Here is a 27,500-nt window from a genome sequence, read left to right on the forward strand (position 1 = left end):
TTTTATCCATATGGTATCTTTTATCCACATGAACACTGTGTATCAATGATTTCTTCTACCCTGTCTTAATTTAATGCTGTGAAACACATTGTCTACCTGCTAATAATATCAGTCACCCAAGACTGCCTGCTGTGTTGTTTATATTCTCTAATGCATGTAGTAGCTCTAAAAGATGAAAATGTCGGCCAGGGCAATCACTAGAGCAGCCCAAACCGGCCCTGACGATGCTAAGAGTCAGTCAAGTGTAGTGTGTAGATGTGCTGCTGCAGTGTGGCTGTTTGATCTGGACTCAGGCTCTCAGAGATAATGGAATGTCCCATGCACCTCCATCAGCTGGTAATTAATCTTTAAGCTCAGGATTATAAAGATCTTCTAGAATCTTCTACAGCTCTTCTAGCATCCTCAGGAGTATGCCTAATAAGCCTAATAAGACATAATACATATCTAGTACGTCTCATATGTAGCCGCTTTCATTTTTTCCAGTTTATTGATCATTTGTCATTTATTAGAAGAGTAAAATATCATGTGGTGCAACCGTCTGACCATTAGTGCACTTCTTAAAAACCTGTTTGAAATATGCCATATCTGCCATATTACTGACCGACTGCAAAGCATTTGCATGTTCAGCTCTTTCATAATTCACTAAGGACATTTGTCCAAAGTTCATTGTATGAAATATCATCTGGTGTGACCATCAGAAAAAAGACCACTTTGAGACTTTTTCGCTCACCATCCACTTTATTAGGAACACCTGTACACCTGCACCTTCATGTGGTTATCTAATCAGCCAATCATGTGGAAACTAGACAGTTAAAGACTAGAGGGAGAGAGAGAGAGATTGTTAGGTGAGCTTTTGCCCTCTAATGGTTAAGGACAATGTACATTGCATGCAAGCAAGCAGGGACTCTGGCAAGACTAGCTATGACAGCATAACTAAAAGGGAGAGCCAGAAGCTAACACAGACATGAGGGAGTCCTGGGACATAAAGCAGCAGCCACTCCACCGTCGACAAACCTGAGTGAACGTGTGAGAGTGGGGGGGCGACAGCATCCAAACATCCCAGTTCACCACAACACTCTATGCCTGTGAAACCCTCCAGACCTGCCCCTGTACCTAAGAAAACTATTCACTAAAGGCTTGACTAAACAAATATGTTTTCAGCCGAGACTTAAACACTGAGACTGTGTCTGAGCCCCGAACACTAAGTGGAAGGCTGTTCCATAACTGTGGGGCTTTGTAAGAGAAAGCTCTACCCCCAGCTGCAGCCTTTACTAATCGAGGTACCAACAAATAGCCTGCACCTTTTGATCTGAGTAGGCGTGGAGGATCATAAAAGACCAAAAGTTCACTCAGGTACTGTGGCGCGAGACCATTCAGTGCTTTATAGGTCAATAGTAGTATTTTATAATCAATACGAAATTTGACTGGGAGCCAATGCAGTGTGGATAAGATAGGGGTGATGTGGTCATATCTTCTGGTTCTAGTAAGGACTCTCGCTGCTGCATTCTGGACTAACTGGAGCTTGTTTATGCTCCTACTGGAGCATCCAGACAGTAAGGCATTACAATAATCCAACCTAGAGGTAACAAATGCATGAACTAATTTTTCTGCATCATGTAGTGACAATATATTTCTTATCTTAGCAATATTTCTGAGATGAAAGAAAGCGGTCCTAGTGATATTATCTACATGAGCTTCAAAAGAAAGACTAGAGTCGATAATCACACCAAGGTCATCCAAGGTCATTCTCATGTCGTCCAGAAAGTTCCACTTTCACCTCATCAGTCCACAGAAATTATCCCAAAAGGCTTGGGGGTCATCAAGGTGTTTTTTTTTTTGGCAAATGGAAGACGAACTTTAACTCTCGAACAGCTCTCACATTGACACCACTTTTGCTCAGTTTCTTTCTAATGGTGGACTCATGAACACTGACCTTATGTGAGGTGAGCGAGGCCTGCAGTTACTGGGTTCTTTTGTGACTTCCTGGGTGAGTCATTGATGTGCTCTTAGAGGACTTTGGTAGGCTGGACACTTCTGAGAAGATTCTGTTCCAAGTGTTCTTCAGTTGGAGATGATGGCTCCCACTGTGGTTTGCTGGAGTCCTATAGCCTCAGAAATGGCTTTGTAATGCTTTCCAGGCTGATTTTTAAAATATATTTCTCTCTCATCTCCTTCATAATTTCCACAATGATCATTTAAAAAGTGTGTTTTGTGTTTACTCAGGTTGCCTTTGTCATATATTCAATTTTGTTTAAAGATCTGAAACTTTCAAGTGTGGCAAATATGCAAAAATAGAACAAAAATTAAGGCCTTTGTCATGACACTGTACATGGGTGCAAATTGATCTTTAGTGTCTCACAAGGTTGGCTTCAGTAAGAGGACTTTTAAAGACATATGTTTATTTGTTTTTATTAACCTTCTTATCCAGTATTTGGAAAAAACTTGTTTCAATAGGAAAGCATTATATTAGAAAATGTTCTGGACAATACTCAAATATATATATATATATATATATATATATATATATATATATATATATATGGTATAATACAGTATAGTATACTGTTGTATACAGTTCTGATCTCAGAGTTAGATATTCAGTGTGGTATTTGTGTCATCAGGAACACCCCTCATACTTACTTCATATTGCTTAAGCGCTAAAATGATGACAGTTCCTTTATCAGGTGAGAATCTATCAGATAAGTGTGGATGATGTCTTACATAGCCTTAGAGGTACATGATGTTATGGTGCACGTGTTTGTGAATGATTCATGCTCACAAATATGGGAGGAGACACAGACTGGGATTGATATGACATCATCACACCTTCCTGTTTTGTGAGGTTGCCGGGGAAACAGCTACTAGTGTGTTAGAGTAGACTTGCGATGAGTCATCAGCTTGTTTTCTCATTTAAGGTCCTTGTTTCTGAACTTCTCTGTCTCACTCTCTCTCTCCCTTTTAAATCTTGGCACCAGCCACAAAAGAGCTGTGTTGGTCTGAATCACCAGTGCCATGACCACACACACCTCCTCCCACATTCCCACTCTGAGCTCCAAGCTACAGCCTGAACCCTGGGCAGTTGCTCAGAACAGGGTCACAGACACGAGCCAGGACAGAAACATGATTACATGAAATGTTCTTCACAGCCATTGATGAAAGAAAAGAACATCTGGATGTCCATCTGGACACATACATTTGGATAATATTGTAGTACAGCTGGAAATCTGTATTTAAGTAATAAGTAATGTGTGTACAAGACAAGCAGCACGATTCAGGTTGTTTGTGCTGAATAAAACAAAAACAAAAAAAAAACCTTAACCTGCAGTGGTCTTGTGTCGCACCTTTAACTTCTTTAGTTTCAGGAGGGGTTTTACTTTCTGCGACATTTTGCTGTTGTAGGCCAACTTTCTATCAGCTGATTCTGGTACTCAGAAAAATATTTCCACTGTGTTTATCCAACATGTGAGACTTTTCTGAGCTATAATAACTAGATTTATGTCAGAACAGAGCAAAGTAAACTAGAAAATGCAGAGTGATTGCACAGCCTAAGCAATTCCCTGGTGTCACTTAGGGGCTGCTAGGGTTACAGGTGGCTGTTGGTTCCTAGGGTGGTGTTAACCCCATCCCCATTGATGCCCATGCCAACTCTGAAGACGTCCTCAGAACCTTGTCCAGAAAGGGGCCTTCAGGTTTCATACCAATCTATGTAGATAATCATGAGCTACAGCTGTTTGAGTGAATTAGGCCAATAATTAGACAGTTATTGAGTATCGTACTGAGCTGAGTCATTTAACACCAACTTTGTGAAGCTCTTCTCAGTCGTCCCATCAGGGAAGATCTATCAGATCCTGATGACCAGCACAGAAAGATCAGGAGGAGTTTCTACCCTCAGGCAATCCAGCTACTGAGCGAGAACACGTGAGAGAGACTGCATATTATTACCTCACACACACACACACACACATATATATATATATATATATATATATATATATATATATATATATATATATATATATATAATTTTTAGTATAGTCTGCTAGATTTTGTTGTGTTCTGTTTTTATTATGTGTGTATCCCGAGGTCGTTGTTGGTTCATGTTGCACTGTGGGATGAAAAACTAAGGAAAAACATTTCACTACATCACATGTCTGTAACAAATAAAGAACCTTGAGCCTCGAATATACTGTGAATAATAATAATAATAATAATGATAGTAATAATAATAATAGTAATAATAATAATAATAATAATAATAATAATAATAATAATGATAGTAATAATAATAATAATAATAATAATAATAATAATAATGATAGTAATAATAATAATAGTAATAATAATAATAATAATAATGATAGTAATAATAATAATAATAATAATAATAATAATAATAATGATAGTAATAATAATAATAATAATAATAATGATAGTAATAATAATAATAGTAATAATAATAATAGGGGAGAAGTAGGACAGTAATGAGAGTCAGTGACTAGCACAGGGCAGGAGCAGCGGAAAAGCTCTGACGCCACACACACATGCACGCGCTGGACCGGGGACCGTCCCGCGCACACTTCCACGCAGCTGTTGGCGCAGCAGCGTCATGAAGCCACGCCCCCTCCTCTATCAGCCTCTGACCTGGTGGACCAATGAGGGGCTTAATCTTCCAGGTGGGCGGGAGCTCGAGGCCTAAAACCCCCGCCCACCACTTCCTAAAAACCGACCGCAATGATTTAGAAGTTCAGGAATCCCGTGTGACGTCACCGCGAGGTGATGTAATGCTTCTGTAAATAGATCATATTGTAATCGCGTTTCAGTTCGGCGCGCTCGGTGGTTGCGCGAGGAGCGTCGCTCGTCTCGGTCTGCGCGCGCGTTCAGGTAAGTTACTTTTACTCTGTTACACTCAGCTGGGTATGTTCACAGACAGAAACACGAACAGAACGTGTGTGTGTGTGTGTGTGTGTGTGTGTGTTATACAGCTGAGTGAGAGTGTATCCGCTGATGGACAGGGCTCACAGTCTATTTGAAGACCTGTGACAGCATGATGCAGGCGCACACACACACACACACACACACACTCTCACACACACCGTTCTCACTCATTCAGACAACTTGTGGAAGTGTGTTGGTTTGAGTCCTGTCCTTTAACAGGCTACACTTTACACCAGGCAGTGGGTTCAGGTGAACCTGAGCTCCAGACTTCTCTCAGACGTCGTGCGTGTGTGCGTGTGTGTGTGCGCGCGCGCGTGTGTGTGTGTGTGTGTGTGTGTGTTTGCTCGAGGATGAGCTGTATGATTTTACTCAGTTTAACAGCAGTAAGCTCGTCATGTCGCTAGGACGGAAAGCGCGAGCGCATCAGTGACGCACGTGTTTGATACAACTTTCACAGTCCAGCTGCATGTGTCGCGTTTCAGTCCTGCGCTTAGGACATCACATCTCACTGACATCACATCTCACTGACATCACATCTCACTGACATCACATCTCACTTGACATCACTTCTCACTGAAGTTCCACGGCGTCGGGTATGAGTGCGTGAGCATGACGTCACTCTGCGGTTTGATTTAGCTGAAAGCACAGCACTTTAATTAGTCCTTAATGATGACGTCACGACCCCAGTGAATGAGCTGAAAGGAAAAAAAAAACAGCGACTTGTTGAGTACTAATGGATTAAACTGTATGTTTGGGGACACATTTGAAGTGACGACTGGACAGTTAAAGAGTGTGGATGACTGAGATGAGTCAGAGTGAGGGACAGACAGAGGGAGGGAGAGAGAGAGAGGGACAGAGAGGGAGGGGAAGGGGGGGGGGAGAGAGAGAGAGAAGGAGGGAGGAGGTGGTACAGGAATCAGTCTGCACCGCTCCTCATGCTGTAATAATGATTTAAACAGGAGAACGTTACAGAGAATACAGACAGCTGCCTGAGCAATTCCAACAGTTCAGTAATAATACTCATACCAGCAGATCTTCAGCCTCGTTAGTGATGGTAGTTAATGAAAACACTCAACACAACTGAGTGACCTACACTTCAGTCCACACTGCATTTGGATAAGTGTTGTCTGTGTACACTAAAAGCCGTATCTCACTCAAGCACTGAGGGTGAGTGTCATTTCAGGATGCCACTGAAGCACACGCGGCGTGTACAAAGCTGTGACTTTACAATTCTGAGTCCTGGGTGGCCTGGAGCACACCCCTGAGTGTGACGTGGGGTTTCAGGGCTCATACTGGCTTCAGTAGAAGAAGGTCTGGTCAGGCCACAGCTCTGTAATATCTGTTAATGACAGATTGCTGATAGAGCACGCAACAGACTCATGTGACAACATGCCCCACAACATAGATCACTTACAGTGTGTGTCCCAGAAAAACCTATGAGCAGCATCAGCCATTCCTTAAGGGACATTAGAAACTATATAAATATCAAATCTTCTTCTTCTTCTTCTTCTTCTTCTTATGATTATTAAAAATGGCTCTTATTATTAGCATTTGAGAAACAGCAGTGTGTATTGTATCTATGTTTGTCTGTGTGTGTGGGTGTGTGTGTGTAGGCTCTTCAGGTCTCAGTGATGAACACTGATCAGGACGGGTCTTATGTATGCACTGCTCCTGGATGCACTCAGGTGAGTCACACCTGGATGTAGCTCCTGGCTCTCAGCTACTCCTGCCTTCAGTTACAGCTTGCACATGTATTGGCACAAACACCTAACACTGTATAAAACTGTTAACACTACTGAAGACATACACCAGCATGAAACACTGCATTCAACCACAGATACTGAACACTGCACTAGCTCATCCCAGGGATTTGTGTTGATTTCTGTAGCGCTTCCAAAGAGAAGATCATCTGATCATACACAGGCACAAACATGAGATGACCCTCAAATTCTCTTCCATTAAGTGTGACAACACACTGTCAGGTAAGACATTTCCAATTACACAAACACACAGACACTGAGACATGCAGGACACTTCAAACTACTATATATATATATATATATATATATATATATATATATATATATATATATATATATATAAAACTCTTATAGTACTATTACAAATAACTCAGAGCTCCTTACAATGAGTAAAAAAAATGATAACACACATGGTCAAATATAAAATACAGATATAACAGGTAGATGATGAGGTTTAAAATGGGAATTGTGTGAGACTGTTAGAGGATTGAAGCACAGAATCACTTGTGTTTAAAAGGAAAGATGCTCTTCTGAAATATTCAGAAATAAAATAACCAGGGAGAAAATCACCCCATTACAAATGTGTGTAATATCTTCCTAAATATTAAAAATTGTGAAAAAGTGGTAGTTTATTCATGCTTTATAAACTATATGGTCAGAAAGCTTTCTTCCAAACTGTTACCAGAACGGTCTAGTCTGACAGATATGTTTTAGTAATAAAAATATTATCCAAATTTATAGCAATATTTAACCAACAATATATAATTTTTATTATACTCATGAAATCAAAAATCCACTCTGTTCTTGTCTGAAAGAATGGTAGAGGTAGATTTGTTTTCTTTCTATGATGACTTCATATGAACACTTACTGTAACACAAGTACAGGACAAAAATATAGCTGCAAGCACCGAGGGTGTAGCAATGTCTGTTTTATGATCCAGGGTTGGCATGCGGATGTTATTATGCCGCATCACTGAACATTCATGTGAAATTTGGGTCCCGTTCCACGATGTACAGTGGAATTATGTGTATATTATATTATGTGGATATTTTTACATTACCCTGGAAAATATTTTGGCATGAATTCCCATTGGAGGAGTATTGAAGTTTGGCACATGAGCCAGTGGGTGGTGCTATGACAATGACTCATTAATGGCATGTGTAGGTGATTATGCCTCATCATCCTGCACAGCTGTGGGAGGTTGGAGGAAACCCACATGGTCACTGGGGGCACTGGAACCCCGAGACAGCGGCACTACCTGCTGCACGCCCAGACTAGGCTATTACAAAGACATAATATGAAATCTACTACAGGTACTGTTCACACCTATGGGCACCAGAGGAGACAGTGGTGAGGAAAAACTCCCTGAGATGATATGAGGAAGAAACTTTGAGAGGAACCAGACTCAGAAGGGAACCATCCTCTTCTGGGTGACACCGAATAGTGCGATTATAAATCATTCCCTTCTATAACTGTGTACTACATGGACAAATAGTGCAATTGTGCAACCAGTAAATTCATTACAGTTTTCACATGAAGTCTGTTTTGTTGAAGTTTACAACTGCTTACTGATGGAGACTTGAGTGTAAACTGCTTGTGGCAATTTGCAGTCCTAAAGGTATATTCATGGTTTCATCCACAGTAATCTCGTGTAACTTTAGGCTGTCCATGTGGGCCATCCTCAGCAGCAGTGAGTGATTTCCGAGTGATGAGAACTCCAACCAGAAGTAGGGCATGAGGATGGATCAGGCAGATCCGGAGAGCAGAAGGGGTCAGGATCACTGGCATCTCAGGAGTAGCATGTGTAGCTTTACAGAGAGAGAGAGAGAGCTAATTAGGTATGCTAATTGTCACAGAATGGTTAAGGACAATGTACTTTGCATGCAGAGCGCAAGCAGGGACTCCGGCAGGACTAGCTATGACAGCATAACTAAAAGGGAGAGCCAGAAGCTAACACAGACATGAGCGAGTCCTGGGACATAAAGCAGCAGCCACTCCACCGTCGACAAACCTGAGTGAACGCGTGAGAGTGGGGGGGCGACAGCATCCAAACATCCCAGTTCACCACAACACTCTATGCCTGTGAAACCCTCCAGACCTGCTCCTGTACCTAAGAAAACTATTCACTAAAGGCTTGACTAAACGAATATGTTTTCAGCCGAGACTTAAACACTGAGACTGTGTCTGAGCCCCGAACACTAAGTGGAAGTCTGTTCCATAACTGTGGGGCTTTGTAAGAGAACGCTCTACCCCCTGCTGCAGCCCTCACTAATCGAGGTACCAACAAATAGCCTGCACCTTTTGATCTGAGTAGGCGTGGCAGATCATAAAAGACCAAAAGTTCGCTCAGGTACTGTGGCGCGAGACCATTCAGTGCTTTATAGGTCAATAGTAGTATTTTATAATCAGTGTGAAATTTGATTTGGAGCCAATGCAGTGTGGATAAGATAGGGGTGATGTGGTCATATCTTCTGGTTCTAGTAAGGATTCTCGCTGCTGCATTCTGGACTAACTGGAGCTTGTTTATGCTCCTACTGGAACATCCAGACAGTAAGGCATTACAATAATCCAATCTAGAGGTAACAAATGCATGAACTAATTTTTCTGCATCGTGTAGTGACAATATATTTCTTATCTTAGCAATATTTCTGAGATGAAAGCGATCCTAGTGATATTATCTACATGAGCTTCAAAAGAAAGACTAGAGTCAATAATCACACCAAGGTCTTTTACTGCTGCACATGATGAAACAGAAAGACCATCCAGAGTTATTATGTAATCAGAAAGCTTACTTCTAGCTGCATGTGGTCCTAGTACAAGTACTTCTGTCTTGTCAGAATTAAGTAAGAGAAAGTTAATAAGCATCCAGTTTCTAATGTCTTTTACACATTCCTCAACTTTATTAAGCTGGTGTCTGTCATCTGGCTTTGCTGAAACATACAACTGTGTGTCATCAGCGTAACAGTGGAAGCTAATACCATGTTTATGAATAATTTTACCCAGAGGTAGCATATATAGAGAAAAGAGCAGTGGGCCTAAAACAGAGCCTTGCGGAACACCAAACTTTACCTTAGCATGAGAAGAGAAGTCACCATTTACGTTTACAAACTGATAACGATCAGTCAAATAAGACCTGAGCCAGGAAAGGGCCGTTCCCTTAATGCCTACTACATTTTCTAGTCTATCGAGGAGAATCGCATGATCAATGGTGTCAAAAGCTGCACTAAGGTCAAGCAGCACCAGCAAGGAGACACAACCCTGATCAGAGGCCAGTAGCAGGTCATTTACCACTTTAACCAGTGCTGTCTCTGTGCTATGATGAGGCCTAAATCCTGACTGATACATTTCATGAATGTTATTCCTATGTAAGTATGAGCATAGCTGCTGTGCTACAACCTTTTCTAGATCTTGGAAATAAAGGGGAGGTTTGATATTGGTCTATAGTTAGACAGCTGACAGGGGTTGAGGTTAGGTTTTTTTAATCAGGGGTTTGATAACTGCATAGTCAAAGCTAAGGGAAGAAATTATTATTTTTAGAAGAGGTTTGAGTGTTTCTAGTAGTATTTGTTTGAAAAAAACATGTAGGAAAGGGATCTAGTACACAAGTTGATGATTTTGATATTAATTGTTTTGTACAAAAGGTCAGATTTTCCTCATGTCTAATCTCTTCAATTGAAGCGTGTGATCGGACGACACACTGATGGATTTGATCTAAAATGGATCATAAAGTTCTACAAAAACACGTGGAGTCCATGCGAGCTCGAGTGCACACTGTCATTAAAGCAAAAAAGGGGAGGTACCAAATACTAAGAAACTCTGAAATTCATGTCAATATTTCAAAGATTCTACTTTTATGTTGTTGTCAATAATATAATTTGTAATGAAAATTGTTGTATTAAATGAGAAAAGAATGCAAAAAAGAAGCATTTTCACTAGTGCTCTCAGACTTTTGGACCCCTGTGTGTATTAACTAACTACGTGAGCTACTCTGAAGTAAACACCACCTCCATTATTGACAGTATATAAAGAAATGTATTGTTAGCTGGCTAGTTGACTTAGCCAAATGCTGTGTGGGTGTCACTAGCTTGCTGTGTTTGTTACCTGGCTAGCTAGCTCAGGCTAATTCATATATGTTTCTAGCTATATAGTTAGCCGAGTTTTACCTATAGACTGTAACAGGCAACTGTATGGAAGTGGCATCCTATGTTTAATACAGAGCCATGCACTCAAGTACTGCAATGAGAGTACCTTTAGTTTGGTACTTTCCACCCCTGGCAATAACTGTAGTGTTTCCTCTCTTAACCCGAATCTGAAAGGGGTCAGATTCCCCAGATAGAGTGTGCTTTGTGGAATATTTTATCAATAAAAACATTCACTTCCTTGGCATTTCCACATTGGTCATAGGTTCTGAAAAAATAAAATTTTTGCATGATTAGCCAGAGTTTGCGTAAAGCAGGTTGATATAACCCCTATGCATTTCCCCATTTTCTCACTATGGTATAAATTTTTTCAATATTTTATTCCTTGATGGATTCCTTGATTCCTTGATCAAACCTCTTCTATCCATCAAGGAATAAAATATTGAAAAAATTTATACCATAGTGAGAAAATGGGGAAATGATTGTGACTATGTCTCAACTCGCTGTAAGCATAGACCTATTGTGTTCCTATTAAAGTGGCCACTGAGTGTATATGTACATGGGAAGTGAACAAAAAATGATTGAAACATAACAACATTTGTGCATCATCAAATTCTTAAATTATTCCATTGAAGATAAAGATAAAACCTAGATTTAAAACCTTTTCTTTAAGGAAAACCATGGATTCCACTACGGGGCATTTTGACAGCCTTTATGTATTTGTTTATTTTTGTATGATTTTTGGGTCATGCAATCTAGAGTTAAGACGCTCTGCAGCTTTTCATCCGTAAACTGTTATTTTGTTTGTATTCATCAGCAATGATCTTCAACCACAAGCTTTCTCACCTCTTAACTCACACTGATGTAGGTATGTTGTGTATTTGTACTGTGTGCTGATGTGCAGATCAGACTCCGACTCCGACACGCTTCCTGAGGAACTGTGAGGAGGTTGGACTCTTCAGTGACCTGGAGCTCAATCAGGCATCAGACGAAGAGGAAGAGGAAACAAAACAGGTAGGAGAAATTTGTAAAACCAGTGAAAGACAAATGGCCTAACACTGAAAACCTGCTACATATTTTTATATTGTCATTATTTTATTCTTATGTAGAAGTTAGTTGTAGCAATGGCATTGTGTATTAAAGTAATAGAGTAATGACAGATGTACTGCTAAGAATTAGCAGGAAGTGTGCAAAGGCATTTGGTGCGGTTGTGTTGCAATGCTTTGGAGAATGCTAGCATCATCACTGTTAGCTTTATCACTTTTGTTAGAGGACAAATATATATTTGTCAATTTTACACAACTGCGTCTGCCTCAAATCTATGACTAATAATGTTCCACCATCTCATATAATTCCACCCCCACCCCCCTCGAAAGTGGGCCGGCCCATTGCAGCTAGCAAGCCAGGCTATAAATAGCTACGTGGTTGGCATGACAGATTTGCCAGACAGCCCCAAAAGGGCACAATTGCACCATCTACTGTCAGGCAAGGAAATATGTTTGTGTAATTAAGCCTGCCGAAGCAGGGATAAAAGATGTCCCCACCAGTGATAAAAGTGAATGACCAGCACAGGCGATTGCTTTAAGGCTGCATGAGAAGGACAGTCTCTGCAAAAATTTCAAAGTAAAATTTGGCAATGAAATGTTTTACCAATGTGTCTAAGGTGGATATAAAAAGTTTACACACCCCTGTTAAAATTGCACATTTTTGTGATGTGAAAAAATGAACCCATGACAGATCTTTTTCCACATGTGACACAGAAACCAACAACATTCAACTGAAAAACAAATAGAAAAGTAGGCAAAGAAAAAGGAAAAAACTTACAGTATGTGTGCACACCCCTTAACTAATACTTTGGTAAAGCAGTGTTTACTCAGTGTTTTTGGGTAACAGTAGCAACTTAGCACATCTTCATTTGGCAATTTTATTCCACTCTTTTATTCCACTTTTATTGCAAACGTGCTCCACATCTATCTAATAGCGAGTGGATCTACTGTGCACAGCCCTCAAGTCATTCCACAGGACTTCAACAGGATGTAGATCTGGGCTGTGACTGGGCCATTCCAAAACGCTGATCTTCTTCTTCTGAGGTTGTTCCTTTGTTGACTTGTGTGGGATAGATGGTGCTCCAGGACCAGGGTGTAATATACTGTCCACTGCTACATGACAGAATCATATAGAATGGGCTCCTAGCCAGTAATACTATGAGCTAGCCATTATAAATGTTTAATAAATACTACAAAAGTTAAATACTCTCATCATGTAAAACACAAAAAATAAATGTAAAACAGACCCCATGATAACTGCAGTATTCTCCAGAGTGGCTGCATGAGTGACTGCTGCGAAGGAGGGCCTTATCCATTCTATTGTCACACAACGTTGCTCCTAGGCAACAAACACATTTAAGCAATTCCTGATAACATACAAATAACTTATTTGCTTTTTCAAGTTTACTCACTAACAAATGTAAGTCTTATTTTTGCTGAGTGAGAACGTCAGAGAGGGCAGTTCTCCAGAGCAGAAATATGCCCCATGCCACACAAAGACTGAAATGACCTACAGGAGGTACTGTGACCAAGTGAAAGCTTTTTATTGGCTGATTCAAAGTCACACCTTCACTATTAACCATTTTATTGCCAATTAAAATGTGAAGAAAATGTGTTTGTTCCTCTGAGGCAACGGTGTGCAATAGAGGTGATCATGTTCTACATATTTTACAAGGTATTTCTACAAATAGGAAATTTTAAAAATGACTTTTGTACCCTTAAACATACCAGTGCCGAGTAAGAGTACTCAAAGCTGCAGGAGTTTGCAGCTGAGTAGCCGAATCCATAACGATTTTACACAACTAGTATAGCTTTTTATTATTTCTGTCATTTGTAAATGTTGTGAGTAAAGTATAATTGTAAGAACAACACAGAAATGTACTCATCTCACATGCACAGAATTCTGGGCATTAATGAGAAGCCCCATTTCCTTCCAGTGAAATTCAGATGATTCTAAAATTAAGTTACACTTCCTTAATCACAAATAATAAGAAAAGTTTCCTCTCTCGGCTGCTATTTAAAGCAGATGAGCTGTGGAAGTGTTCTGCTGTGTTCAAACTTGAATGTACTATCCAAAAAGACAAGCCAGTTGTAGCCCTTAAAACAAAAAAAAACTGAAATAATAAAAAAAAAAAGTTTATACCTACGACACTTAATGTTTTAAAATAAACACTTTATAATAAAACCAGATGATAAAACCATTACATAAAATAAACTGTATGGATAAAGTAAAAATGAAGAAGTTAAAAACTAAAAAAAAAACTTTAAGTAAATAACATAACACAGCTAAGAAACATTCCACTAATTATCTAGAATTATCTCAAATTTGTTTAATAGTCTGTGGATATTGTAATTTAACTAAATTTCTACAAGCAGCATGGTGTAACCCTTAATGACGTTTCAACTAGACTTAGGTTATCTTACTGGAATCTGTAAAATAATGTATATGTTTACTGTGAGAAGATGTGTGATAGATGAGGGTAGAGTTCAGGAGCGCCAGCTGCTCAGTGTGTGCTGTATGATAGCCGACCCTGCACTCTGACCTCCAGCTTCCTTCTCCGTGTCTCGGTGACACAGTGGTGCAGCGTTACCGTGTGTGTGGGGTTTCTTCCGGATTCTCTGGTTTCCTCTCACTGAACAAACACATGCTAGTAGGTGACCCAGCTAATCTAAAATGTCACTCGGTGTGAACTCAGTGTGAGTGTTTGAATGTGTGTGTGTGTGTGTGTGTGTGTGTGTGTGTGTGTGTATTCCCGTGTCATACCCAGTGTTCTTAGGATTGGTTACAGATCTCCCGTGACCGTGAATGAATATAGAATTATATATGAACTCACTTTCACATTCAGCTCATAGTGAAGAAAGCAACAGTGGCACTCAGTGATGAATCTAAATGCACTGAAATACGAAGATAAAAGGAGTCTATTTTGTAAGGCTCTCTGAATGGACACACCTGCTGGGATTCAATATTAACTGTAAATTAGAAAGAGGAAGTTGGAAAGAATGCTCAGGAAGGAAGGACTTAAACAGAAAGTGTTATGGTGACTCGAACATCATCATTAACTGTTTGAAAATTTTCCTGCTAGAACTTTCCAATACAGGGCTCATCGGGAGAGACTCAGAGTGAGCGCCATGGCTCCCAGCAGCAGCAGCAGCAATGTGCCTTGGCTCAGTTCCACACAAGCCATGTCCACACACACACCTCTCACTCTTCATCTCACTGCTCGATGGTACGACACACCACCCATAGTGCCACCAACACACAGTGAGTACTACTGCACACATATATATATATATATATATACACATACACACACATATACATAGATATACGCATACACATACACACATACATACACATACATACAACTATACATTCAATTCAATTTTATTTGTGTAGCGCTTTTACCAGTGGACATTGTCACAAAGCAGCTTTACAGAAATAAATACATTCAGGATACAAATTGTAAATGTATGAATTTATCCCTAATGAGCGAGCCACAGGTGATAGTGGTGAAGAAAAACTCCTTGAGACGATATGAGGAAGAAACCTTGCGGGGAACCAGACTTAAAAGGATCCCATCCTCATCTGGGTGACAACAGATAGTGTAATTATAAATAATTCCCTTCTATAACTGTGTACTATATGGACAAATAGTGCACAAAATTGTGTAACCAGGAAATTGATTACAGTTTTCACATGAAGTCCATTTTGTTGAATCTGTCCACTGAGACCTGAGTGCAAAACTGCTCGTGGCAACTGCAGCCCCAAAGCCACCACAGCAATCACAGTCCCAAGCCATCACAGTACAACTGCCCATATGAACCGCAGTCCAAAGCCATCTCTACAGTCCCCAAGCAGCACCATCTCCAGCAATCCCGAACTCAACCGATGAAAACTCCAACCAGAAGTAGGGCATCAGGATGGATCAGGCAGGTCCGGAGAGCAGAAGGAGTCAGGATCACTGGCATCTCAGGAGTAGCATGTGTAGCTCGACAGAGAGAGAGAGAGAGAGAGAGAGAGAGGGAGAGAGAGGGAAAGCTTTTGTCCTCTAATGGTTAAGGACAATGTACTTTGTGTACATGCTAGACTATGCTGTGACAGCATAACTAAAACACACACATATACATACACATACATACACACACATACACATACACATGTATGTTTCAACACTAATTATATCCTTCTATCTCCTTCTCACCAACTTAAGGTCAGACCCCAGTTGTCTTCACAACCAACAGCGACACCCTGCGGCATGCGCCATGCAAGTGGCACCCACTGTGCGTGTGAGTATTTTTAGACATACAGGATTGTTACATACAGTGACATTTAGGCTGTTATTCAGACTTTAACTTTCATATATAACAAATATTCACGTTCATTTCTTTCTAAGATCCACACCATGGCCTCTCGTTCATTACTTTTACAACACTTTTAACACTTTCAGGAAAAAGGTACCAAACGTACTTTTCCTTGTCACTGGCATGGTACCATCAAGCATACACCTTCTGTACCTTTAGTATATATCTTTTAATTAGCGTTTAGAGTAGTGGTAAATATTCATACTAAAAGTACAAATTATGTCCCTGTGATGGTAACAACAATAAGGAAAAGTACCGTTTGGTACAGCTGGCAGTGTTTGGATCGTGGATCAACACACCTTGGCAAATTTGTAATAATTTCACACTGTGCTGTCCTCATGCATGTGCTAAATAAACTTGAATTGATGTAAATGCAATCGTACATATTACTGGTATGATGAGATAACTATGTTTTTGTAATTCTGGTTAAACTAACAGATGAACACACAGTTACAAATGGACCCCAGCATGCCTGACATACCAGGGCCTACACACTCCAGATCATGCCCCACACCCCAGGTACAGCAAAGTACATTAAACTCTATGCAAATGTCATGGGGAAACTATCCATATGGGGACATTTGGTCTCCACCAAGATATATAAACATGCCCCCACACACACACACACACACACACACACACACACACACACACACACACATTTGTCTTACTATCCTTGTGCTAATTAATGCTCTGACTACTACTAAGCCTAACCCTACTATTAGTAACCAAATAGAAACATTCATTTTCTCTTTTTCTCCACAATTCAATCATCTGTTCTAACCCACTAACTACACTATACAGCCAAATGTATATACCCCCCTGACCATCACACTCATATGTGGTTCTTTCCCAAACTGTTGCCACAAAGTCTGAAACACACAGTTGTATAGAATGTCTCTGTGTGCTGTAGCATTACAGTTTCTCTTCACTGGAACTAAGAGGCTCAAACCTGTTCCAGCATGACAATGCCCCTGTGCACAAAGCGAGCTCCATGAAGACATGGTGTGTGAAGGTTGGAGTGGAAGAACTCGAGTGTCCTGCACAGAGCCCTGACCTCAACCCCACTGAACACCTTTGGGATGAACTGGAACACCGACTGAACCCCAGACCTCCTCGACATCCCAACATCAGCGCCTGACCTCACTAATGCTCCTGTAGCTGAATGAACACAAATCCCCACAGCCACGCTCCAACATCTAGTGGAAAGCTTCCCAGAAGAGTGGAGCTCATTATAACAGCAAACACAGGAGAATAAATCTGGAATGGGATGTTCAACAAGTATATATGGGTGTGATGGTCAGGGGTGCACATACTTTTGGCCACATAATGTAGTTCTCCCCATCATGTGACAGCTACCAACCAGGGACATGGACAGGGACTCCGAGACATGTGAAGCCAGCCATATCTTTTCAAACTGATGCTCATGATGTGTCACAGCGCAGCGTAACACACCGTATCCGCCTCTTCCACATACACGAGCTCACAGATGCCCACTAGTGCCAGTAGAGAGAGTATGCCACCCCTTCCACCCAGAGAGCATGGGCGATTTTGCTCCCTTGGCTCCTGGCGTGGATCTCCTTATGATAGGGCGAATTGATAAAATGGATCAGACGTGATACAGTATAACTGCTTACAGCTGCTGCTCACTGATATTCAGAGTTTAGCTGAAAAAGGAAAGCCTTAGATATAACTAATGGAATCCAGCAGGGCTCAGGAAGAAAGCCCAGTTGTATTTAATATATGAATGAAGTATACTGTCTCTGATGTGATGAACAAAATTCATTTTTATGTTTTAGTTTAATCTCAGATTTTATTCTTTACCCATTGTGTAACTATCAGCATGAATCTGTATCCAGTGGATCATTTTACAGTATGTTCCTGAAATTCAGAAAACAATAATATAATTGTATAATATAATATAAAAACAATTTTATAATGCTATATGATTCACAGGAAACCACTGTAGCATTCATGAAAAAGTAATGACACATAGAGCTTTGACCAATAACCTGTTCCCATTCATGATCCCTTAGAGGTCAAAGGTCATGTCATGCCAGACTCACCCAATGGCTTCCAATGGGAACCAGAACCCCATGGGTCACATGATGGAGATGATGTCACCACAGCATGTGAGGATGGGGCTCCCACTGACACATGTGCCAGCATCGCCTCATCAATCGTATCAGCAGCACGGCCTCAGCCAGTCACAGCAGAGACACGCCCACCAGCATCAAAGTCAAGAGCAGTCTCCTCACAGCTGTGCTCACCATTCGCCCCCTGCACACCTGCACCCAGGCCCTGCGCCACCCCCAGCCAAACACCTGACACATCAACCAATCCCTGCACAGGTAGCACTTCCTGTGTTTTGAGGAATGCTATTTTGACTGATATTCTTACGTTTTGTAAAGACTATTCCTTTTTGGGTTTTTTTTTTAGATATCTCCAGTTCCCAAAAACACAGCATGTGCAGAATCTCCTTCCCAGATTAGTGGAGGGAAACGCAGACGGACAGCAGACGAAGATCCAGACGAGCGCAGGCGCAAGTTTCTGGAAAGAAACAGAGCAGCAGCATCACGCTGCAGACAGAAGAGGAAAATCTGGGTGATGTCTCTTGAAAAGAAGGCAGAGGAACTTACACACACAAATCTGCAGCTACAGGTACAGAAACAGCAGCAGCTCGTCACCATAGATTTCAGTGTTGCAGGATGATGTTATTAATGACATAGCCTCAGACAAAATGAAGTGGCGAGGTTATCACACGTGACTTAGGGAACTTTTAGAGTAACCCTGTAATCAGCAGTTGAGAGTCGACAGCATGCAGTCGTCCAGCGTACAGTCGAGCAGCTCACTTTCAGGGGGTTTTAGACGAACCTTCAGCTGTGCTCGAGGTAAATATCATTAAGCAGCGTTCACAGGTTTCAGCAAAATTTCACCTCAAATACACCTCAAACTACCTCCACACAAAATACCTGAAACTAGCCCACAAATGTGTGCACTGGAAAAGGGAGCTATGTTTCTTCTTTTCCTCAGGCTTTCTGTAGGGAAACAAGTATTTCACACATATTTCTGATGGACAGAGTCTATCCACTCCATACTCCCCCTTTCCCTTTCTCAAGCTTTGCAATATATCTTACAATAGAAATTGTTCTGTACATCATAGACACACTGTCTGCACTTATTACATTTAATTCAGATTGTTTCTATAAAATAAGATCTTAGCAGCCGCTGAGTGTTTTAAACTCTCCCAATCTGGCAACCCTGTCATTAACTGTCCTGTCCGCTCCTCCTCCACTGCAAATGTTCAGAGCGTGAGCATGGGGCAGCGTGATTCCTGCCCACATGGAGCTCTATCACCGCTCGCTGCAGTTCCCGTTTCTCACCACTAGGTGTAATAATAACTCTACAGAAGTTAACCACAATTGTGCAACATCTAGAAATGCGAGCAAATCAACAGAAAATCAGCTTTTATCTGTCAAATAGTGACATTTTTTTGATGATCAGGACGTTATAGAGATTAATATTTGTTGATTAGCTGATATATACACTGAGGCTCTGTTTCACCTGCTCCTGTGGGAAATGCGCAGTGCCGCTACACTACACACTTACAGACCTTGATTATGAGTTTATAATGTTATCTGTTTATTTTTAATGGCTGTGTTTCAGAACGAAGTTACACTACTCAAATCAGAGGTCATTCAACTAAAGCAGCTTCTGCTGGCACATAAAGACTGCCCTGTTACTGTGAGACAACGGGAAACACAAGGTGAGAAACACACATATACACTTGGTGGCCACTTTATTAGGAACATCTACCTTACACTCACATCCATTTGCCATGTAGGTGCACAATTCAATGCATTGTGGGTCACATTTCTGCAGTGGGTCAGAAATGTCACTAATATTCTCACCTGGTTATGCATGCATATACACTTAGTGGCCAGTTTATTAGGGACATTTGCCCCTCTCCCCCTACCCAGTTCAGCACTGGAAAAGGATTGTTTGTGTGGTATCTATTCAGTGCACAGCGGTGACAGTATCATGGGAGCATGCCGCTGTATCAGGCTCAAGAGCATGGCTGGATCTTTAAGCACTGCGGACAACACCTGGCCACTGTATTACAAACACTAACCTAGTTTGTCCATCTTGGATGTGTATGTTTGATCGTTTTGGTTTTGTGCATAATTTGTTATAATTGTCCTCAAGCTCATAATCAGTGAGTCACTGTTGGCTGACGATTCTCAACCTGGTGACGTGTTTAAAATCTTTTAAACATTCCAGGGCCACAGCTTCACCTGATACACTCATGCCAGCACTATACCTATGAACATGTCACTACCATGGCAGTGCCACTGTGTGGACTGAGAATGATCTTCCACACAGATAGCAGGGACTTTAAATATTGACGACTACATGTTGAATTAAAACATTATTTATACTATATAAAGACACTATTCATTTAATGGAATCAGAGACACTTGACAGTTTAATTCCCTTTTTTTTGCAAGGATATGTCATTTAAACCTGATGAAATTGGTCGGAGATTAGTTTATGATCAGATGCATAACACAGCTCTTACCCTTTCTTTTCTAAATGATTTTTTTGTTTTTAGCAGAAATTGTTAAATGTTGAGTTCTCCTGTCATGTTAAGAGTTGTTAGTGACTTTCACGTGGCTGTGGTGTTAATGTGTATTCTTTTCTGGTCACCTTAGCCACTTCTACAACTGTTGCTCCTTACAATCTGGTCAGTGATGGTCCTATCATTGTCCTTTTCATTGATGGATGGCCAAATTATGCTTAGGAAAAATGGGCTAGGGTCAGTAACTGTAAACTACAGAAGGTATCTGTATGGTAGGTGTACATGATAAAAGGCTCAAAGAGTATAGCAAGGATGTTGTACCTAATAATCTGGCAACCTAGTGTACAAACACATAGGTACTCAAATTCAGTAAAGATAGTATGCTGTCAGTTAATTGATTTTATCTTTATGTTCATGTGCAGTTGGCAGCCCAACAGGAAGTCCCCTCCAGACACAAAACATCCAACACAACAGCATCTCATCATCCAGCACCACAGTGGCACACACACACCTCACCACACACTCACATTCTGCATCCTAAAGGCAGTCTGGACACACACGGTCCAGCCACCAATACATTTCTTCAAACAGCTGAAAAAAAGGGAATTTGCTGTAAATTTAATTAGAACTCAGTAATTGTTATTAATCTCAAAATGTGTTCATGCTATATCACCTGATTCCATCCATATAATTCATCTCAGTTAACGATGTCAAACGTCCTAAACAGATGTTCACACAGACTGATAAACAGAACAGTTGTGTAACTGATTCGAGGCAGCACTCTTCTGATGTGTAATGATGGAACCTGAACATTAGGATGCTGGATCTTCTCGCACTGTGACAGACTGGAAGAAGCCGACTGGGCAAGCTCGTTCTCACTTCACGCTGCCTTATTCCCATCCCCCTGACCCTTCTTGCCGAGTGGTTTTCCTCAGGGACATTCACTTCTGGCAATATTTGTGTATGTTTCTTGTGTTTTCTTGCACTTTGTTTTTCTCTGCCTCAGCTAAACAGCTCTGTGGAAACAGCTGAAATGCCAGATGAGAACATGATTCAAATTTTGTACTTATCAGTCAGGGGAATGTATGATAGTGTAAATATAAACAGATAGTTTTGTATGGCTTTGGATTGCAACTGCACCTTCTGCTCTGATCTGCACATTTCTCCTCATGTGACTGTAAGCAGTTATATGAGCTCTTTTTCAGTGAACCACTCAGGTGTCACATACAGAAATATACTAAACTCTCCTAACTGCTTTATTAACTATGTTTAGTCAAATATACTGTATATGAGGAATTATTCAGATGATTCATAACATACCAAGACTAAGACATTTATAATCTTCAGTATTTTTCATGTGAACACAGATGGCACCGGTATAAGGGATAGATATATATATATACACACATATTAAAAAGTACCTTATTTCCCACTGACAATCACATTTCATCAATGAGCGGATAATAAAATCTTGACTCTGTGCCATTAGCCGTTCAAGCATTTTGTTACAAAATGTTGAGTGTTTCATAAATATACAGTGCATTTCAAATGTGTAAAACGTGGGGATAACACGGTCTAAATGCTGTAGCTGAAGACAGTATTTTCCATGTACAGTTTTCCAAAAAAATAAATCCATATTTCTTTATTTTTGTACCAGCTAACTAACAAATATTATTGCTATTTCTAATTAAAAGAACTTGAGCTACATTTATGTTGTTTTTCTTATACGTGTACTTGTGTCTGCATTTAGCACTTCATTTTAGTGTTTAATATAATCTGACTGCTAAATAACATTGATATTGCACCTAAATTCTGGTTTAGTGTAAGACAACACCACTAATAATAAACAAACAAAAACAGATAAATAGACGTGTATATTTTATATAAAGGCAAAGCTTATCCTCTGCATGCTCAGAACATCCGGTATAGTGTGTCCCTTATTAGGCATTATTTACAGTATCATTCATCTGTAAGTTTCTAACAGTAAATACCTAGTATTCATTATTATCAGTCCTGAGAAAGATTCACACACACACACACACACACACACACACACACTTGCTCACTGTTGGTATATTTCCTCCTGTTTATTTTAAAACATGAAGGTGTGAGTAATGACAGCACTTAATGAGCAAACTGTGTCTCTTTTCCTGAGATGGAGTCACTGAGACACATCTTTAAGAAACTCCATTTACAGCCGTAATCCACTGTGTAGCAACATTACTACTGTGTGAAAGAGCTGGAAAGTAAAAGAAACAGCTGAAAGAATCCGGATACATGTGAACCTTTTCCACACCAGCAGGCTGTAAGTGAAGTCTGTATTCACAGCTCAAGGTTAGGTAATAATTCCACTTTCTTACAGTAAGAACATGTTTTATCCTTGTCTGGGTAATGCTTGCTCGCATGGATACTGGCGCATGAGCAGAAATATTTGCCCTGTATAACCACACACACACACACACACACACACACACACCCCTTCACATTACATCTGCACTAGGCACTGCAGATGAGAAGATGAGAAGCTCAGATTTAGTCGGATAACCTCGGTATTACAGAATCATCATCTCTGCGAGTACAGCTGCTGTCAAAAAAACGGTCGACCGGAAACTGGATAAGATCTCCCTCCTCAGCCAATGGGCGCCCGCTCTGATACCCGCTGAACTCGGAGGAGACGCATGTGGTTGCCATGGCAGACCGGAAGGGCCTCCGCGTGGAGTACATGTGACGCACATGAGTGTGCGTGGACGACTTGCGGGTTTTGATCCTCCTCTTTAGAACGCGCCCCAGCCAGACCCCGCCCACCAACAAGATCAGCAGTGCGTTGGCCGCCAGCACTGCCGCGGTCACGTGCTGAAGTTTGACGTCGCTTTCCGCTGACGGTGACGTGGTGACGAAACCCGCACAGTGATCTCGCGGAGCCACCTGGCACAAAGCCCCGCCCACCACGCTTTCCACGCAGGTGATGTAGGTGGAGTCTGGGCGGAGCTCCTGCAGCGTCACGGCTCGAGCTGAGCCGTCAGTGTAAACGTAGCGCGGGAAACGCGCGGAGTGGCCAAAGCGGTCGAACAGGACGCGGAACATCAGCGCTTGGCCCCGGACAGTGTGTGTGTCCTCAGGTGTGCTCCACGACACCGTGCTCGAGTCGAAGCTCACGTTGTGCACGCTCACGTTCTCGATGTAGCGGCGGTTGAAGTGACACGCGTCCGTCAGCTCCACACGTCTGGCTGCGTAATGCTCCACGCGTTTCTGTGGCTCGGACTTGTGACTGCCGGGGTTCCGCACTGCATCATTCAGCTCCCACATGCTCGCGTTCTCCAGCATTAAAGGGAACATTTTGGTTGTCCGTGTTCCCAGAAGAGCCGAGGAGGAGCTTGCTTTCGCAGAAGCACTTGGTGCAGGTTTTGTTCTGAGCTTCTCCTCCTTCTTCCTCTTCATCGTCGGGTTCCTGTGACCTCCGTCAGCCGCCATGTCCTCCTCCTTCCCTCCTCCTCTGTTCAGCCTCTCCTCCGTTACACCCGGCGGCTCCTGCGCTCCTGCTCCGCGAGCCTCCATCACTTCTGCCTCGTCATCCGGTTTGCAGTACCCGCTTCCGGTCCGGTCCGCCAGCAGCTCCGTGTCGTTCACATGGTCCAGATATTTGCCCTCGAGTGTGGGCGGGTGATGGCATCGCACGAGCGCTGTGAGTAACTTTCCACGAGCGCGCGTCTCCGCCATCCACTCCTTCAGCTTCTCCAAGCGACAGTCACATTTCCACTCGTTACCGCTCAGGTCCAGCTGGAGGAGCGCGGCGTTTGAGGCGAAAGCGCCGCCGGAGATCCTCCTGAGCCGGTTGTTGCTTAGATCCAGCACCCTGAGACGGGCGAGGCGAGTGAACGCGGCGGGATCGATACGCGTGATCCGGTTGTCGCTGAGATCGAGCCGTTCGACGCGCGCGAGCGGCTCCAGTACACCCGCCTGGATCTCCGTTAGCTCGTTGCCGTCGATTGCAAGCTCCCGGAGGCGCGCGAGCCCCTTCAGCGTGTCGTTCTCCAGCCTGAGAATGTGGTTGTTACTCAGCGACAGCTTGGTGAGCTTTTTCAGGTTCTGAAACACGTGACTGCCGATGTGCGTGATTTGGTTTCCCGAGAGCAGCAGCGTGACTAAAGACCTGAGCTGGGAGAACAGGGCCGTGGCGCGCAGCTGCGTTTGCTTATTGTCCGACAGGTTGAGGAACTGGAGTTTGGTCAGAGTGGAAAAAGCTTTGTGGTGAATGTGACGGAGCTGGTTAGATTCCAGCTGCAGGAACATCAGACTGGAGAGGTGTTTAAACACGGACTCGCTCAGTCGCTCTATGGCATTCTTATCCAGCCTCAACCGGACCAAACGCTCCAGCCTCCCGAATGTGTCTCCTGTCAGATCCCGGATGTCATTATCGTTACCGTACAGCACGGTGAGCTTCTGTAACGGCCCGAAGGTCCCGGGGTGCAGCGTCGAAATCAGATTGTGTCCCAGATACAGCTCCTCAAGCTCCACGAGCTTTTCGAACGCTTTCGGATGCACGCGCCGGATCTGGTTGAACTGCAGGTCGAGCCGCGTCAAGTGGCCGTAGTGTGCCAGAGCGAGCGCGCTCACGTTACCGATAAAGTTGCCCGCGAGGCCGAGCACGCGCACGGACCGGCTGCTCTCTGGAACGGCGTGCAAGCCGCGGTTGGCGCAGAGGACGTGTTGCGCGCGCGGACACTCGCAGAGCTCAGGGCAAGCGGCGCGAGCGCACAGCAGCAGCAGCGAGAGCGCGCCCGCGTTCCACAGAGCGAGGTGAGAGAGCGCGCGCTTCGCCATGGTCCCCGCCAACTCACCGGCACTATGGACATCACTCTGTCCCCGGCCCGGGATTTCACAGGTACCGTTCAGCGGAAAAGCACGAGCAAAACATCAGAAAGTCCACATGGCTTTACAAACCGGTAGGGAGTTCCGGTTTCATGCTGCAGTGCGTGGAGACAAAGGAGACGGAGTCGGAGCCTCGTTCGGACCCTAATTCCACAAGCGGTCATCTGGTGCAGATTACACACACGCGCACGCGCACGCACGTATCTTTGAGTTTGGACATGGATCGCCCCGCCCCTTTACCCTCGGCGGCCAGATGTGGACAACGGTCTGCTAATGACACACACACACACACACACACACACACATCTGGTATATGGGAAAAACACACTTGGCTCCCCGTGAGGGTTTGCATGGGGACTGAGTCCTGAGCTGCATTCTTTTCTTGTTTGAGAAAAGCAGATTGATCCAGAGAAACGAAAATGTAGCTAAACAAACGATGGATTATTTTTCAGCTGAAATGTGTATCTCAGGAGCTCCCCAGGCTGGGTTAGGGCTAGGGTTAGGGTTAGACTCATTAATTACACATGTTTAACATTCATTAACTGTAGAGAGGAGAGAGACAGGGAGGGAAAAGCACACACCACATGCACGCGCTTTTTAAAGGCTGTTTTACACTTAAAGACTTGTGAAAAAATGGAAGGTCCAGATGTCTCCTATCTCCACATTTCCACAGTGAAGCTCAGTGGCCAGGACATGTACTCAAACCACAAACACAGTGAAAAGCATTCATAAAGCTAGAGTGCTTCAGAACATGTAGCCTCATGCTATGTTAGCTATGACGTTTGCAGTTTGCTAGATGACGAATTAAATGCTGCTTAACCGCGTGTTTCACGTCAGATGGAGATTGTTCTCAGGCACAGACAGGGGGCGCTACATTCTCTCATTATCTGTGGATGTGGATTGGTATTTGCCCCTAAATTTCCACCTCAATAAAGTTATTGGATCTAGCCTGTCAGTTCCCGATGCACGTATCTCGTTGTGAAGCAGCAGTGCATGAACAGACACTGAACTCTGAACACTGCATGAACAGACACTGAACAGACACTGACAAATTAATAACACAAATGGACAAAGTGAAATTGTATGTATTAAAATGTATTTTCTTAGCCTACACAACACAAAACCTAAATGTATCAAAATAAACAAATAAACAAACCCTACAAATGACTGCAGCCTGAAAGTGTATCAAATACAACACAGTATTAAATGTTTCTCAGGAGAGTTTTTACTGCGTTCAGCTGTGAAATGTCAGGAGCGTAGTGGATAGGCATTACATGCTCTTTCTCTTTACTCCTATGGAATATCTATTAGAAGAACAAATAATAATCAGATCATTAATATACAGTAGTGTCTGTGTGGAGGGTCACATGTTTCCCTGGTGTCCGTGTGAGTGTCTCTCAGCTTGTGCCCAGCGTTCCCGGGATTGGCTCCGGATCCACCGCAGCCCGGACCGGGATAAAGTGCTGACTGAACATGAATGAACTTCTAGTACTGTAGAAAAATCTTATGCACAACTAAAGAAATTCTGTAAAGAGAAAATAAGTTTAAAAATAATGAAATGGAAAGTTTCTAAGTATTGCAATCTTTTTTAAATAAATGAATCAAATCCTAATCTGTCTTTGTGTTTAAAACTGTATAAATGAATTCTCATAGATACACAGTTGTGTAGTTGTGAGGAAAGCAGTCACTAGGTTGTTCCAGGCTTCCTGCACTTTCTCTGTCTCTGCAGGTAAAATCCCTGAGAGCCAAGAAGATGTTTACAAAAATGTCTGGGTAACATTTATTTTGAACAATGCATGCTTAGAAACC

The 27,500-nt window shown here is 42.3% G+C and overlaps 2 protein-coding genes and 1 long non-coding RNA gene across 6 annotated transcripts in view; 1 reads left to right on the forward strand and 2 right to left on the reverse strand.

Annotated features, from left to right (window-relative positions):
- The first annotated feature begins 4,753 nt into the window (after positions 1 to 4,753).
- On the forward strand, positions 4,754 to 22,529 carry creb5a (cAMP responsive element binding protein 5a). 3 transcript variants are annotated; one of them, XM_026930150.3, is made up of 11 exons: positions 4,754 to 4,881; positions 6,549 to 6,620; positions 6,824 to 6,917; positions 11,740 to 11,849; positions 14,965 to 15,143; positions 16,093 to 16,168; positions 16,682 to 16,762; positions 18,280 to 18,594; positions 18,683 to 18,904; positions 19,910 to 20,009; positions 21,245 to 22,529. In XM_026930150.3, the coding sequence occupies exons 2-11, from the start codon at positions 6,567 to 6,569 to the stop codon at positions 21,361 to 21,363; spliced, it is 1,350 nt and encodes a 449-aa protein (XP_026785951.1). In that variant the 5' UTR covers positions 4,754 to 4,881; positions 6,549 to 6,566; the 3' UTR covers positions 21,364 to 22,529. The 3 variants fall into 3 exon arrangements, with proteins under 3 accessions (XP_026785951.1, XP_026785953.1, XP_026785952.1); XM_026930152.3 differs by having other exon boundaries at positions 21,550 to 22,529; XM_026930151.3 differs by lacking the exon at positions 16,682 to 16,762.
- tril (TLR4 interactor with leucine-rich repeats) lies at positions 22,519 to 25,865 on the reverse strand. The gene has a single exon (XM_053228417.1). It carries the CDS (start codon positions 25,641 to 25,643, stop codon positions 23,355 to 23,357), a length of 2,289 nt encoding a protein of 762 aa, XP_053084392.1. The 5' UTR covers positions 25,644 to 25,865; the 3' UTR covers positions 22,519 to 23,354.
- Positions 25,866 to 26,854: 989 nt separating this feature from the next.
- LOC117595836 (uncharacterized) overlaps positions 26,855 to 27,500 on the reverse strand; it is a 3,976-nt gene continuing 3,330 nt past the window's right edge. The window contains exon 4 of one of the 2 annotated variants that reach the window (XR_008300792.1): positions 26,855 to 27,216. This is a non-coding gene — a long non-coding RNA (uncharacterized LOC117595836). The other variant, XR_004577040.2, reaches the window with a different exon arrangement.

This window comes from Pangasianodon hypophthalmus, chromosome 23 (assembly GCF_027358585.1).
Source record: "Pangasianodon hypophthalmus isolate fPanHyp1 chromosome 23, fPanHyp1.pri, whole genome shotgun sequence".
NCBI lineage: Eukaryota > Metazoa > Chordata > Actinopteri > Siluriformes > Pangasiidae > Pangasianodon > Pangasianodon hypophthalmus.

What these genes read in the sequence shown, in the direction of transcription:
- creb5a (XM_026930150.3), top strand. Translation starts at nt 6,567, where the DNA reads ATGAACACTGATCAGGACGGGTCTTATGTATGCACTGCTCCTGGATGC. An exon ending in AAGTGGCACCCACTGTGCGT is followed by an intron (nt 16,169 to 16,681) that starts GTGAGTATTTTT and finishes TTAAACTAACAG; the next exon opens with ATGAACACACAGTTACAAAT. An exon ending in GAGACAACGGGAAACACAAG is followed by an intron (nt 20,010 to 21,244) that starts GTGAGAAACACA and finishes GTTCATGTGCAG; the next exon opens with TTGGCAGCCCAACAGGAAGT.
- tril (XM_053228417.1), bottom strand. Translation starts at nt 25,643, where the DNA reads ATGGCGAAGCGCGCGCTCTCTCACCTCGCTCTGTGGAACGCGGGCGCG.